This window comes from Triticum aestivum, chromosome 2B (genome assembly GCF_018294505.1).
Source record: "Triticum aestivum cultivar Chinese Spring chromosome 2B, IWGSC CS RefSeq v2.1, whole genome shotgun sequence".
Lineage (NCBI taxonomy): Eukaryota > Viridiplantae > Streptophyta > Magnoliopsida > Poales > Poaceae > Triticum > Triticum aestivum.
In genome coordinates, this window is record NC_057798.1 from 240,334,891 (window position 1) to 240,351,872 (window position 16,982).

At 49.7% G+C, this 16,982-nt stretch overlaps 1 protein-coding gene across 1 annotated transcript; it reads right to left on the minus strand.

Annotated features, from left to right (window-relative positions):
- Positions 1–9,711: 9,711 nt before the first annotated feature.
- Positions 9,712–12,147, minus strand: LOC123044558 (uncharacterized GPI-anchored protein At4g28100). The gene is made up of 2 exons (XM_044467330.1): positions 11,434–12,147; positions 9,712–10,314 (listed from the first exon to the last, which is right to left on the minus strand). Exons 1-2 carry the CDS (start codon positions 12,049–12,051, stop codon positions 9,934–9,936), a joined length of 999 nt encoding a protein of 332 aa, XP_044323265.1. The 5' UTR covers positions 12,052–12,147; the 3' UTR covers positions 9,712–9,933.
- Between the last annotated feature and the right edge of the window lie 4,835 nt (positions 12,148–16,982).

Below are 16,982 nucleotides of genomic sequence, written 5' to 3' on the forward strand. Positions count from 1 at the left end.
CATCATATCCAATAAAGTGCGGTTACGACGTTTGGACACACCATTATGCTGTGGTGTTCCATGTGGCATGAGCTGTGAAACTATGCCACATTGTTTTAATTGAAGGCCAAACTCGTAACTCAAATATTCTCCTCTACGATTAGTCGTATAAAATTTATTTTCTTGTTACAATGATTCTCCGCTTCACTCTAAAATTCCTTGAACTTTTCAAATGTTTCAGACTTATGCTTCATTAAGTAGATATAACCACATCTGCTTAAATCATCTGTGAAGGTAAGAAAATAACGATACCCGCCACGAGCATCAACACTCAGTGGACCGCATACATCGGTATGTATTATTTCCAATAAGTCACTAGCTCATTCCATTGTTTCGGAGAACGGAGTTTTAGTCATCGTGCCATAAGGCACGTTTCGCATGCATCAAATGATTCATAATCAAGTGATTCCAAAAATCCATCTTTATGAAGTTTCTTCATGCGCTTTACACCGATATGACCCAAACGGCAGTGCCACAAATATGTTGCACTATCATTATCAACTTTACATCTTTTGGCATCAATATTATGAATATGTGTATCACTACGATCCAGATTCTATAAACCATCAACATTGGGTGTATGAACATAGAAGGTTTTATTCATGTAAACAGAACAACAATTTATTCTTTGTCTTAGATGAATAATCATATTGCAATAAACATGATCTAATCATATTTATGCTCAACGCAAACACCAAATAACGTTTATTTGAGTTCAACACTAATCTCGAAAGTACAGGGAGTGTGCGATGATGATCATATCAATCTTGAAACCATTTCCAGCACACATCATCACTTCACCCTTAACTAGTCTCTGTTTATTCTGTAACTCCTATTTCGAGTTACTAATCTTAGCAACCGAACAAGTATCAATACCCAGGGGCAACTATAAACACTAGTAAGGTACACATCAATAGCCTGTATATCAAATATACCCTTGTTCACTTTGCCATCCTTCTTATCCACCAAATATTCAGGGCATTTCCGCTTCCAGTGACCATTTCCTTTGTAGTAGAATCACTCAGTTTCAGGCTTTGGTCCAGCTTTGGGCTTCTTCGCGGGAGTGCTGCTTGCCATTCTACTTGAATTTCCCTTTCTTTCCCTTTGCCCTTTTCTTGAAACTAGTGGTCTTGTCAATCATCAACACTTGATGCTCTTTCTTGATTTCTACCTTCGTCGATTTCAGCATCACGAAGAGCTCGAGAATCATTTTCGTTATCCCTTGCATACTATAGTTCATCACGAAGTTCTAGTAACTTGGTGATGGTGACTAGAGAACTCTGTCAAACACTATCTTATCTGGAGGATTAACTCCCACTTGATTCAAGCGATTGTAGTACCCAGACAATCTGAGCACATGCTCACTGCTTGAGCTATTCCCCTCCATCTTTTAGCTATAGAACTTGTTGGAGACTTCATATCTCTCAACTCGAGAATTTGCTTGAAATATTAACTTCAACTCCTGGAACATCTCATATGATTCATGACGTTCAAAATGTCTTTGAAGTCCCAATTCTAAGACGTAAAGCATGGTGCACTATACTATCAAGTAGTCATCATATTGAGCTAGCCAAATGTTCATAACGTCTGCATCTGCTCCTCAATAGGTTCGTCACCTAGCGGTGCATCAAGGACATCATTTTTTCTGTGCAGCAATGAGGATAAACCTCAGATCACGGACCCAGTCCGCATCATTGCTACTATCATATTTCAACTTAGTTTTCTCTAGGAACATATAAAAAACATAGGGAAGCTATAACGCGAGCTGTTGATCTACAACATAATTTGCGAAATACTATTAGGACTAAGTTCATGATAAATTAAAGTTCAATTAATCATATTACTTAAGAACTCCCACTTAGATAGACATCCCTCTAATCATCTAAGTGATCACGTGATCCAAATCAACTAAACCATGTCCGATCATCACGTGAGATGGAGTAGTTTTCAATGGTGAACATCACTATGTTGATCATATCTACTATATGATTCACGTTCGACCTTTCAGTCTCAGTGTTCCGAGGCCATATTTGCATATGCTAGGCTCGTCAGGTTTAACCCAAGTATTCTGCGTGGGCAAAACTGGCTTGCACCAGTTGTATGTGAACGTAGAGCTTATCACACCCGATCATCACGTGGTGTCTCAGCATGAAGAACTGTAGCAACGGTGCATACTCGGGGAGAACACTTGTACCTTGAAATTTAGTAAGGGATCATCTTATAATACTACCATTGTTCTAAGCAAAATCAGATGCATAAAGGATAAACATCACATGCAATCAAAATATGTGACATGATATGGCCATCATCATCTTGTGCTCATGATCTCCATCACCGAAGCATTGTCATGATCTCCAACAACACCGGCGCGACACCTTTATCTCCATCGTAGTATCGTTGTCGTCTCACCACCTATTGTTACTACGACTATCGGTACCGCTTAGTGATAAAGTAAAACAATTACATGGCGATTGCATTCATACAATAAAGCGACAACCATATGGCTCCTGCTAGTTGCCGATAACTTTGTTACAAAAACATGATCATCTCATACAACAATTTATATCACATCATGCTTGACCATATCACATCACATCAAGCCCTGCAAAGACACGTTAGATGTCCTCTACTTTGTTGTTGCAAGTATTACGTGGCTGCTATAGGCTTCTAGCAAGAACCTTTCTTACCTACGCATCAAAACCACAACGATTTTCGTCAAGTGTGTTGTTTTAACCTTCAACAAGGACCGGGAGTAGCCACACTTTATTCAACTAAATTTGGAGAAACAGACACTCACCAGCCACCTATGTGCAAAGCACGTCGGTAGAACCAGTCTCGCGTAAGCGTACGCGTAATGTCGGTCTAAGCCACTTCATCCAACTATACCGCCAAATCAAAGTATGACATGCTGGTAAGCAGTATGAGTATCATCGCCCACAACACTTTGTGTTCTACTCGTGCATATAACATCTACGCATAGACCTAGCTCGGAGCGTGGAACGTGGTAATTTAAAAAAATTCCACATACCACCTAACCCTGAGTTGGGGAACGTGGTAATTTAAAAAAATTCCTACGGTCACGCAAGATCTATCTATGTGATGCATAGTAACGAGAGGGGGAGTGTATCTTCATACCCTTGAAGATTGCTAAGCGGAAGCGTTTATCAACGCGGTTGATGTAGTCGTACACCTTCACGATCTGCCCCAATCAAGTATCGAACGTACGGCACCTCCGCGTTCAGCACACGTTCAGCTCGATGAGGTCCTCGCCTTCTTGATCTAGCAAGACGACCGAAGTAGTAGATGAGTTCCGGCAGCACGACAGCGTGGTGATGGTGTTGGTGAAGAACAATCTCCATAGGACTTCGCCTAAGCACTATGGAAACTATGACGGAGGATAAACTAGAGGGGACGGGGTTGCCGGCACACGGCTTGGTGTTTTTTATGTGTCTTTGGTGCTAGCCATGCCCCTCTATTTATATGTTGAGCCTTGGGGTCGAAACTTGGAGTAAAGCCTCCACAAAGTCAGTTTCACCCGAAAGGCAAGAGTCCTTCTCGGACTCCAGGGCCAGACGCCAGGGTTCCCGGTGTCTGGACCCAGACGCCAGGGACCCTGGCATCTGGCCCCTGGACTCCACAAAACTTCCTTTTGCGCTTTCCAAAAACCTTGTGGGCTTTCCCCTTTGGCCCAAATAAAGTGTTCTCATACCCAAACATTTCGGGAAACATCCGGAACCCCTTCCGGTGACTTCCAGAACCCTTCCGGAGACCAAACACTATTATCCCATATATCAATCTTTACCTCCGGACCATTCCAGAGTTCCTCGTCATGTTCGTGATCATATCCGGGACTCCAAATAACATTCAGTCACCAGCATACATAACTCATATAATACTATATCGTCAACGAACGTTAAGCGTGCGGACCCTACGATTCGAGAACTATGTAGACATGACCGAGACACCTCTCTGGTCAATAACCAATAGCGGAACCTGGATGCCCATATTGGCTCCTACATATTCTACGAAGATCTTTATCGGTCGAACCGCATAACAACATACGTTGTTCCCTTTGTCATCGGTATGCTACTTGCCCGAGATTCGATCGTTGGTATCATCATACCTAGTTCGATCTCGTTACCGGCAAGTCTCTTTACTCGTTTCGTAATACTTCATCCCGTAACTAACTCATTAGTCACAATGCTTGCAAGGCTTATAGTTATGAGTATTACCTAGTGGGCCCAGAGATACCTCCCGAAACATGGAGTGACAAATCCTAATCTCGATCTATGCCAACCCAACAAACACCTTCGGAGACACCTGTAGAGCACCTTTATAATCACCCTTTTATGTTGTGACGTTTGGTAGCACACAAAGTGTTCCTCCGGTATTCGGGAGTTGCATAATCTCGTAGTCTGAGGAACTTGTATAAGTCATGAAGAAAGCAGTAGCAATGAAACTAACACGATCATAATGCTAAGCTAACGGATGGTTCATGTCCATCACATCATTCTTATAATAATGTGATCCCATTAATCAGATGACAACACATGTCTATGGTTAGGAAACATAACCATCTTTGATTAACGAGCTAGTCAAGTAGAGGCATACTAGGGACTATATGTTTTGTCTATGTATTCACACATGTACTAAGTTTCCGGTTAATACAATTCTAGCATGAATAATAAACATTTATCAAGAATTAAGGAAATAAATAATAACTTTATTATTGCCTCTAGGGCATATTTCCTTCAATGCAATCAAGTCAGGGGCTGCTGCTTCTAAGCCCAAACCTGCTCCCAAAGCTGCTGCTCAAACCACCAAGTGTGCACTCTAGAGAAGAACCAGAAACATTCCTACTGAAGAGAAGAACGAGGCCCCAGTGCCTGAAGTTGAAGAAGAAGATGTTGAAGCCCAAGTGCTGAGAAAGCTCAAACCAAAGATTCCAGACCGCAATGACACTCATCCAGTGGCAGAGGACATGAACATCAGAAAGGATGCAGGTCTGAGACTTTGGAGGAAAAATGGTCCTTATGCTGTGAGAAGGAGAACTGTTGTGGACTATAGATTCCACACCAAAGAACAACAAGACTTCTATGAGACCATTCTGCTTGACAAGAAGCCAATTGTCTGTGATATGAGATGGGTTGATTGGGAATATATCAAGGAGAATGAAGATCACTTTCCAGGTGTATATGACAGCTTCAATTCTTGTGGAGTTGACAAGTTTGTTGGACACAAGCTCACCAAATGGAATGATGAGCTAATCATGCAATTATACTCCACTGCTCATTTCTATCCAGATGGAAAGATAGTGTGGATGTCTGAAGGTACAAGGTAGCAATAAACTATTGAAGAATGGGCTAAGTTGATCAATGCTCCAGAAGACCATGAGGATGATTTGGATGTGTATGCCCAGAAAAAGAAAGACCACAACTCCATGGCAAGTATGTATAAGGAAATTCCTGATGAAGCCCTGGAAACTCATATGTTGGGTTTTGTGAAATACTTCTTGTATGGTCTGCCTACTATTAACACCATCTTGAGGCATACTCTATTGCCCAAATCTGGAGATCATAGGATGATAAGAGGACATTCCATCAACTTGCTGCACATTTTTGATGTCCCTCAAAAATTCAAGGTCATGAGTCTGATTGTAGAGACAATCAAGAGGACAGCTGCTGATCAGAAAAGGTCTTGTGAGTATGCTCCACACAATCAGGTGCTCATCAACTCAAAGATGGGCACATGCACTTACTTGTTGGACAAGGAGCACTTACCTCTCAAGCCAGATTTTGAAGACAACACAGTTGTAATGGATGAAAATGAACCTTCATCAGTGCAAGCACAAGAAAAGAAATCTAAGGCAAAGGCAGAAAAAGCTGCAAGGATGCCAACTGTTGAAGAGGCATCTAAAGTGTTCTTGAAGAGCAAACAAGATCAACTTGGATATCTTATCCAATCTACTTTAAGGATTGAGAAGGGCTTGGCCACCCTGCCTCAGAATCAGGAGAGCTTGGAAAGGATCATTGAATAAAAATTCTATGATCTTGATCTGAAAGTGACTGAGATGCAGACAGTAGTTGAGCAGCTCCAGGAGGAAGCAGAGGAGAAGAAAGGGAAGGCAACTACAGAAGCTTTTCAGCGAATGCCAAGAGGTCAGAGGTCAGCTGCAGTGCCAGTACCTGATACTAGAGCTACCACATCAGCACCAGCAGCTACAGCTTCAGTGCCACCTCCAGCAGCCACTCCTCCAGCTCCAACTACATCGATAGAAGCTTTCGTTCTTGGAGTCATCTCTACACCACCTCACGAAGACCAAGCCTGAGAGGCGCATAGCACTATGCATATTTGAACTTTTTGGTAACTTGTTGCCAAAGGGGGAGAAATATGTATAGATCATAGGCTTCGAGAGAGAGTGTTGCTTTTCGTTTTCTCTTGCACTTTGTTTGGTTGAACTTTATTGTGTGCTTGTTTGATACCTTATGTCCTTGTGTGAGATACTTGTAGTGATTGATCATATGCTACTTTAATGTTTGCTTGGATGACATTATCTCTTATATCCATATATGATCATTCATTTTGCTTGGTGATGAGTGCATGCTTTTAATTTCTATCATTTTGAGCGCTCCACCAAGATGTATGTGACATGGAAGAGTAACCCATGATACTAATCGATTGTGCATTTGCATTCAAAAGCAAATCTTAAATAATGCACAAATTTAGGGGGAGCTCTTGCTTATCACATACTTCTCAAAGCGACGATGTATTTCAATCTTATTATCATTTATTGAAGCCTTGATCTATATGTTGTCATCATTTACCAAAAATGGGGAGATTGAAAGTGCAACTATCCCTGGGAGGTTTTGGTAATGATTAGCAACATATAGCTCATTGAACTAATGCTATTTCAAGATGAATATTTCAGGAAAGTTCAATGATTGGCATGGCATGGATTAAGAATATGGACTCCTCAAAATGCCAAGGACAAAGGATTGGCTCAAGCTCTAAAGCTCAAGACTCTACATTTTACTTTTAATGATCCAAGATCACATTGAGTCCATAGGAAAAGCCAATACTATTAAAAGGGGATGAGGTGTTGCTTAATGGCTTGCTTGCTCAAAATGCTTAGTGATATGCTCCAAAGACCCTCAACCACTTTCTCATATCCACATATGTCCGAAACCAAAAGTCAAACTCGGCCCCACTGATTTGATCTATCCGGCGCCACCGAGTTCATTTAACATAGCCACTGCCAGAAACCCTAGTCACTTCGGTCTCACCGATAGGGATCTCGGTCTCACTGAGATGGGATTGCAAACTCTCTGTTTCCCTTCGTAACATTTCAGTCTAACCGAGATGAGCGATCAGTCCCACCGAGTTCGCAATGCAAACTCTCTGTTTCCCTCTCGTAACGTTTCAATCTCACCGAGATGAGCGAATCGGTCCCACCGAGTTTACCTGACCAACTCTCTGGTTAGATTATTAACAAAGTTGGTCCCACCGAGTTTGTGTAATCGGTCTCACCAAGATTACGTTATGCCCTAACCCTAACGAAATCGGTCCCACCAAGTTGACATGTCGGTCCCACCGAAATGCCTAATGGTCACATTATGAACTAAATCGGTCCGACCGAGTTTTCTGATTCGGTCCCATCGAGTTTGGTAAATTGTGTGTAACGGTTAGATTTTGTGTGGAGACTATATATACCCCTCCACCCTTTCTTCATTCGTGGAGAAAGTAATCAGAACATGCCTACACTTCCAGCATTCATTTCTGAGAGAGAACCACCTACTCATGTGTTGAGGCCAAGATATTCCAATCCTACCATATGAATCTTGATCTCTGTCCCTCTCCAAGTTGCTTTCCACTCAAATCATCTTTCCACCTAATCCAATCCTATGAGAGAGAGTTGAGTGTTGGGGAGACTATCATTTGAAGCACAAGAGCAAGGAGTTCATCATCAACACACCATCTATTATCTTTTGGAGAGTGGTGTCTCCTAGATTGGTTAGGTGTCACTTGGGAGCCTCCGTCAAGATTGTGGAGTTGAACCAAGGAGTTTGTATGAGCAAGGAGATTTCCTACTTCGTGAAGATCTACCCTATTGAGGCAACTCCTTCATGGGCGATGACCATGGTGGGATAGACAAGGTTGCTTCTTTGTGGACCCTTCGTGGGTGGAGCCGTCCGTGGACTCGCGCAGCCGTTACCCTTCGTGGGTTGAAGTCTCCATCAACGTGGATGTACGATAGCACCACCTATCGGAACCACGCCAAAAATCTCCGTGTCAACATTGCGTTTGCTCCCTCCAAACTCCTCCCTTTACCTTCATGTGCAATGTTTTACATTCTGCTGCTATACTCTTAGAATTGCATGTGTAGGTTGATTGCTTGACTTGTGCTAAGTTGCTAAAATCCGCCAAGACTTAAAATTGGGAAAGGCTAGATTTTTATGTGGTCAAGTAGTCTAATCACCCCCTCTAGACATACTTTCGATCCTACACCGGGCCTCCAATAGCTATCTGCTTAATGTCATCGGCATCATCCACAGAGAACATAGCTTGGATTTTAGTATCGTCCCATGTAGCACTTGTATGATCCAACATGTCAGCCATCTTCTCCACACTCGGAATGAAGACTGCGCCCAGTGGCAGCAGGCTCCCTTGGCGTGGGATCCATGGGTTGTGGTGAATGTTCACCGCCGAGCCGTCTCCAATGCGCCATATGATACCCTCCCGTAACATGTCTCTCCCATGTAGTATACTCCTGAAATAACGGGCTCGAAGAATCCTAGCACAGAGAGACATCGGCGCCTGCAAGATCCTCCATGCTTATTTTGTCAATAAAGCTTGATTGAAGGCCTCCGGGTCGCGGAAGCCCATGCCACCTGTGTGTTTAGAGTAGACTGGCACATTTTGTCCCAGGCAATCCAATGCACTTTCCTATCACCGTTCATTGCAGCCCACCAGAATTTTAAGGAGATTGAAGTCAAGTTCCGGCACATCTTCTTCGAGGGTGAAAACAACTCATGAGAGAGTAGGTGTAACCTGAAGAACAGAATTCACAAGCACTTCTCTGGCCTTCTTTGATAGACCTTGTCCTTTCCAACCCGTTACCTTTCCTGGGATTGTAACCCTGAGATTGTATTGATAAATAAAAGGCTTCGTGGTTAACTTGAGAAAAAAACTCGACTGAACCAGCAAAATGACACTGAGAGAGAAAGAAAAAAAACGTTTGGTTATCATCTTTCTTGGGCCGCTGGCTGGCTGGCTGGGAAACCGAAGAGGAGCTAGCAGAGGCAACACCACGGAACAAGACGCGGGCGGGCAGGGACACCACACCACCCCAGGCCAGACAGACACAAGAAAGGACGGCATGCAGATGCACACTAGACGACACCCACTGACCCACACCCACACAAGACACGACGCTACCTACCACGTGAACTGTCGCGCCAAAGCCAAAAAATCGTCCCCCTCCTCGTCGTCCTCCCTCTTCCTCTTCACCTCACCTGCCCTCGAGCCTGCCACCCTGCCTCTCTTCTTCAAAAGAAAATCCGTTGCCCCAAACCAAAAACCGACTCTTCTTTTTAAACAGATTCACCATACCCGCGGCTCATTTTTCTTGCTTTTTTCGTTGCTTGTGCCCATGCCAACAGAAATAGTTTCGGCTTGAACAAGTCACGACTACTTCACCAATGTAGCAGGGTAATAACCCAAGGATAAAAGCACGGGGTGGGATAATAGAGATCCACCGGTGCAATCCGCTAATTTGATTTGCAACACTGTGCAAGCAAAAAGGAAGCTACAATCCCTAACACCAACCAACCAGTTCCTACAAAATGAGTACTACTCTATCAACAAGCTTAGCTTAATCCACACTGCATGCCCTGTTTACAAGAACGCGTCCCAGACGAAGAAGTAGAGCGCCAGGCAGAGGAGGGAGCAGCAGACGCCGCGGAGCAGGGCGGCGGCCGAGCTCGTGCTGCCGGCGTGCTCGAACTGCAGCGAGTCCACGGCCAGCGGCATGTTCTCCTGGTCCGGGCTGCACCGCGGCGGCGCCGCGCCGCCGCCGCCGCCGACCTTGGAGTGGCCGCCGGACTCGGTGGGGTGCGCGGTGTAGAGCATGGCGCGCAGCACGGCGGACACGGTGGGGATGTACACCGTCTTGTTCTTGGCCAGCAGCCACGTCAGGCCCATCAGCTGGCAGTCCAGCCCCAGCATCCGCCGGGCGCGGTCGCCGCCGGCGACCTCCCGGCTCACGTTCCCCTTCACCTGATCACAAGTAGATGCCACAGGTTAAACTCCTCACTCTACGATTTCAAGGAGAGCGAACCCTGATGAAGAAATGCTCGCATTTAATGTGTTCCATGCAGGGACGTGGATGCAATGCAGGTTGTTGCGAAGTTGGTGGGTGTTTCGCTGTTTCAGAACTGAATGTTACTACGAACATTTGGATTGCCCGGCCCTCTCAAATCCTCAATAAATGCTGCCCATGCACGACCACTTTGATCACGCACATGCCCTCGAGTCGATCTTCTTGTTCTTACACCAAAATCTCAGTACAGAACAATGTCAAAGGTTACAGCTTCCTAAATTCATGAACTGTCAGTACAAGAGCAAAAGTACAGACAGGGGTGTGTTCCTTCTTCATTGTTCAGTGTAGGATGCCAATGAGGATGCGCGACAAACAAGTTAAGGACAAACTCTCTTGAATAATTAACAACTTTCGATGTAGCAGGTGGTTAACAAACTAAATGATGCAATTCATCATTGCTATTGCCTGTGGGATTGGACCAAGAATCTGGCCTTGCTGTCTTGATACTAGTATGGCTTGCTTTCCAACGCTATTGTACAAGACATGGTCCTGTAATCGAGTACTAGTAACTGGTAATGCTAAGTACTACTAGTAACATTGCCCACAATGGGAGCGCAATGCCTTCACAAAGAAATACTACTACAATCAAGTAGCTAATGATTAGTGATCAGCTCAAGAACAAGGAGGAAGCCCATCTGAGCATGTGAACCAATAATGTGAGCAGAAAGGGCCTTTCTGTGTGGAAAGGGGGATCTCCTGGATGTCAAATAGGCTCTTTCTGCTCGATAAAAGAAGATAAAGCACACGGAGGAAAAGGCATTGCTCATAGTCCTAGCTAAGCTACTGCCGCACTTCAGCTAACGACTAATTAAAATGTAGTACTAGTAGTAATCTATCATGAAGAGGCCGAAGCTTCAGGATAGTGAAAAGAAAACCAGAAATTCATCAACATGATGAACCCTTGAAGAAGTACTGTACTACTCTGTGGTAGATTTTAGAGCACAAATTAAAGAAACAGAGAAGAGCACGAAAGCTGCAAAGGGAAATTAAAAAGCGGAGCAAAGAAAGGAGCTAACCTTTTGCAGGGACTGGACGCAGCGGGAGCAGCCGGCGTAGGACGCGTTGCGGCAGCTCTTCTCCAGGTCCTTCACCGCGGCGGTGGGCGTGGCGTTCCTGGCGGCGGCGCCGACGGCGAACGCTGCGGGGCAGCGGAGCGAACCGATCTGGTGGAGCCGGATGCCGCAGAAGCAGATCACCGTGTCGCAGGTCGCGTTCGGCCGCTGCAGCGCCACCCCGCGCTTCTCCAGCGCGATGCCCAGCGCGTCCACGCACCGCTGGTTGTCGTACGGGACCATGGGGCCCTCGTCCCCGTCCAGGCCCTCGCCCGCGAGCGCCGGCGCCGGCGCCGGGACGGACAGCGCCGTGCGCGCGTGCGCCGCGAAGAGCCAGGCCGCGAGGACGGGGCAGCAGCGGCCGCGGTCGAGGGAGCCCGGCCCGCCGCCGGCCCCGCACGCCGCGGCCACGCCGCCGAAGAGCTCCGCGGAGAGGTCGAGGCGGCAGGGCGGGGAGGAGGGCGCCGCGGAGGCGTTGGCCGGGGATTGTGTCTGCGTGAGCGGGAACGAGGAGACGTCTGAGCCTCGGACGGGGGCGAGGAGCGCAATGAGAACCGCCGCGGCCGCGACGTGCACCGACATTGTCGCCGGTGAGGAGGTGGCGGTGGCGGTGGGAGAGGTGAGAGGCGTGGGGCTGTGGTGGCGTTGGGAACTGGGTTTTATACAGGCGATATCCAGGGAGGGAGGGATGTTTGCTCTCATACCTGTGGATTTTTTGGGGCTGGAGATGACAAAAGGATGGTACAACTTACAGTATAATATACGTACGCGCCTGGAGCGAGTTTACTCTACTCCCTACTCTGTAAAGAAATAAGTGATCTATTTTTTTCATGATAATATGTGTTTCATTAATATCATAAAGTTGAAAGTATAAGTCACGTAAAGACCGACATGATAAAATTGAAAAGACAGCAGAACATCTCTAGGCTTAAAAGAACAGAACGTCTCTGAGCTTGCCACCAACGTCTGTCACCTGCCTTCGGCACCACCACAGCAGCCGCCGAAAGAAAATATGACGGATCACCTCCTCACCTGAGCTCGACGCGGCTCCATCACTGATATGCAGATTTGCGGACTTCCAAACTGGCTCCCCAAAAGCGAAACCATTACCGTTGAACGAATCAGACCGGGGTAACACCCCGAACATGCCATCGAACTCCAGATCTGGCATCCCCACTAAGACGCCGGAGGAGGAAACCATACATGCCATCCACGAGCCACGAGTCCAGCACATATTCCATCTTTCAGATGTCATCGATGCAGACCACGATCTGTAGTAGCTTCTCGACTACCTCCCAAGCTCCGTGCCGACGTTGGAGCACACGCCGTCGCAATGGCGGAGCCCGAGGGCACATGTCCACCACAAGGATGCCGCCACCGCCACAACATCTTCGCTTGACTAGACTGGTTTCAGATCCTTCACCGACCATATAGACGATCGCCTCGCCAGAGAAGAATGTCAGCGTCCTGGATATGGGGGTATCCAGCCCTGCCTGCCTGCGGCCCACCACGTGGCTCCATCGATGGCTTGGTACGGCCCAGTCTCAGCATCAACAACACAAGACCCTCGCGAGGGGCCAAGCCTCGTGAGGCGGACGACGGCAAGACCCCGAGGGGATCGGCCTCACCAAGCTGGCTCCCGAGGGGCGGAGAGTTCTAAGCAAGGTTCACCTCACGAGGCTCAGCTGACATGAGCCATGACGACCAAGGCCAGGCGGGCGCAGAGCGCAGGTTTCCTTTTCGGTGCAAGGGAGGCAAGCCACAAGCGTGGAGTTCCGAGGAATCAGCCAAAGGTTTTCATTCTGGTGCAACGAGACCAAGACCGCCAGGACGGAGGTCATCGACAAGCCCACCGCAGCGTCACGGCCAGAGGCTTTTTGCAGGCAAAAACTACTTTTGTCAGGATAAGCTGTACTACTTGTCCCCTTTCAAATCCGGCTGTTGTGGGATCCCTTCCCGCCAACATTTGGGAAGAGGACCAAGGCCACTATAAATAGGACTTAGCCACCACCATAGGGGGGAGGATCGGATCCATTATGACACAGCCACTTCAGCAGCTCTCTTGAGCTCAAGAACACCTCACCTTCTGAGGCCAGTTCATCCACTGTACTAGTTCATCCTCAGCCCTCCGAGGCAATCCACCAAAACACTGGAGTAGGGTATTACACCGCAAGGTGGCCCGAACCAGAATAAACTGTTGTGTCGCTTTGTCTCTTTGAGCTTGACGCGCTAAGCTTAGGAGGATCGCGAGTAGGCAGACTGGGTAGGTTGAGATCTCCGCACGCACCCCAGAGTTCGAACCTCTCAAGGGTTTGTGGATCCCTAATCCGACATTTGGCACGCCAGGTAGGGGTGCGTCGGATCTTCTCTTCCGTCGACCAGTTCTCCGCCGCTCCACCGACGCCATGGCCGACGCCCCGAGGGCGCACGTCGAGCACTGGGTCGTCCAGCCCTCCTCGGCAGCGCCCGCCGATGAGGAAGACCTCCACTCCGCTCTGCTCGTGGCCCGCGCTCCGCCGGGGACGACCGGCCGTGGAGGGCGTGCGGAGCAACCTTCTCCACTGGCGCCACGCCGCCGCCGTGCCGCCGCGCAATCTGCAAACTATGCTGCAACAACTGCTCCACACACGCGCAGGGAACAAGCAAACATGCGGGCAGCGGTCATCGTGGCCCGAGAGCTCTTACGCCCTGCTGGAACGGGTCGCTGAGCTGCTGGATGCAGCGTGCAGGGGCGACGTCGTTCTGCACCCTTCCCACGTCGCAGGCGGTGGTGGGGGCGCGCGCTCATCCCCGACACAACCGCGCGCCCCCTCCCAGGGCCCCTGGAGAGCCTCTCGACACTGACCAGCCCCGCGGAGCAGCCCACGCCACTCCGAACGTGCCACCTCGGTGTGGGGCTGCTCCAGGCGACATCACTAGGGGCCGTGCTGGAGTATCGGCCCCTGGCCGACAGGACCAGAGGGCGACTGAAGAAGGCGGGAACGTGAGGTAGCCGGGCGACGCTCCTGGTGCGGACAGCCTAGAGGCCTACGTCCCCGTCGCGATGGATCCAAGGCACACGCGGGGAGAGGGCCCCAGCCGATCCCCCACACCAGGCTGGGCGCTGGATATACACAAGGCCGAGCTCTCCTTCGAGCCGACACCAAGCCCCGCCAACATCTCCAACGGCGACAGCCTCTGGGTACAGCTAACGCCACAGGAGCATGCTTACGCTGACCATGGATCGCAGGTGAACCAGGGTGCGACTGCCACCAGGACTCTCAGGACGACGGATCCCCCACAGGAGCACAAAGGACATTGGGAGCAGCATGGGGGAAGCCATGTGGCAGGTCCCTCCTCGCGCTGCACGGAGCAGGGCCCTGCCTGGAGGTAGGTTCCTCGCCGGGGAAGGCGCCGGCGAGCCCTTCTGCCCGGTGGGGGGCCTACGGTCGCCGAGGACGCCGCTAGCGTCCCCCTGGCCCCTTGGTCTTGTCCTGGTTTTCGGTCTCCCCAACGGTGGTCAGGGGTGGCGCACGGCGGGGTCCTCATCGGGCGACATGAAGCAAGGCTCCGGCCTGTGAAGGTCTCCGCTCGTGACACTCTCACGTAATAATGAGTGGGGCTGTACACACCCCGGAGTCTCCTGAGTGCGCCCCTGGGGCCTCACGGGAGCTCCAGCCCACGTCCGAGTGTAAGCACCATGCTCCGCGCTGGCCGTCGACACTGTCCCCAATGACTATGCCCAGCCAGTGGAAGCACTTAGCTCTGCACTGGTGAGAAGACTGGAGACTGAAGACTAGCTCGACGCCAAACGCGGCCATTTGTTTTTGCCTCCATTTTTGTACTTGCTTGTCGACTTCTTGAAGCAGTTTGTTTTTCGTGCATTTATAAAAATGGGGGGAGTTTTCTAGTTTCGTGTCGCTCTCTTGCCTTCAGTTTTGCGTTCTTTCTGGAGCTCGTGACTGCTGCCCTGCTCTCAAGCACCTCGCGAGCGGGGGCTGGGTACGGTGCACGCGCTGGTGCCGATCGCTCCCCCTAGGGGCTCGAGGGTCCGGCCGCCCCGCGCGCCCACCTCGTCACGGTCTAGCAGTTGGCTTCTCACGAGGCACTCTACGACCAGCCGACAGGCCCCTCGAGAGGCACAGAACCTCACGAGCCCGCAGCAGGCTCGCCTCAGGAGAAGGAGCGCCGCCGCGACACCAGGCCTCGCTCGAGACCCACGAAACTAAAGATAAGTCATAAAAAACTACCTCGCTCAGCGGCCCGCAGCCCTGCGGGGCCCCGCTCCGGGCGCTACTTCAAAAGCATTTCACAATTTCACACATCATAAGGGGCACCCCCTTTTCAAAATGCTCTCACAAGGATGCGTTCAAGTTTTCATCATACAGATCAAAGCAAAAGAAACGCGGGCCTAGCTGGACACGCCTTCTTTGTCACTCCCATCCGCGCTGCTTCCGTCATGGCTGCCATCCTCCTCATCATCACCACCCGCGCCAGCTTCTTCGGCCGCGAGCACAGCCGTGTCGTCCTCAGGAGTCAGCTCCTTCACCAAGGCATCCACATGGGCATCCACCCACTTGGCGAGCTTGTATTGGGTGGCCACAGGCACGGGGGCTAGCACAGTGCTGAAATCGAAGTGGGAATCAAGGTTCAGGAGGTTGCTGAAGATGCACGAGAGTGCATGCCTGAGGAGGCCCCGGCTCCTCTCCTCGACAAGCTGGTGAGCTTTCATGGCCTGAGCTTCCAGCGGGTCACGATATCAGTGAAGAAGTTGAGATTGCTGGCGTAGTCGCTCTCGTGTGGGTCAGGAGCGCTCTCGTCACAAATAGCACCCAAGGCATTGTTGGCTTTGACGCGAAGACCTTGGAGCATGGAGCCGTGCTCGCATTCCAATGTCAGACGGCGGCTCTTTTCACTCGAAGCCTTCTTTAGGAGGGAAGCGGTGTCTTCGACTTGCTTCTGGAGAGAGGATATCTCGGCACAGGCAGAATTCAGGGCAGATTTGGAGGAAGTCAGGGCCCCTCGGGAAGCGCTCTCACGCTGCTCCACAGACTGCAGCTTAGCCTTCAGGGCGGAGGTCCGGCCCTCAAGCTCAGCCTCGAGCAGCTCCGGATCCAGGCGGTGCCTCTCAGCCAACTCAGCACGCGCCTTCGCCACCCTCTCCTCCACCTCCAGCTGGACCTGACCTTCTCGGGTGGTGATGGCGTCCTCAGCCGCGGTAGCCTGCCGCTCCCTCACCTCCAGCCTCTCGAACGTTAGGCCGTACTCCACGGTCTCCAATGTCAAATATTCATGGCGCCTCAGGAGCTCCGCCTCGGCAAGGGCCGCCTCGCCTGGCGAGGAGGCCAGAAGGGCGCGACGCTCCTTGACTTCGCGCTCAAGAGCCGCATTTGAAGACAGAAGATCTCGCCCCCGCTCCTCGGCCGCCTCACGACGGCGGTTGGCTGTTGTCGGTGTCAAAACCGGCGGATCTCGGGTAGGGGGTCCCGATCTGTGCGTCAAGGCTGATGGTAACAAGAAGTAAGGGACACAGA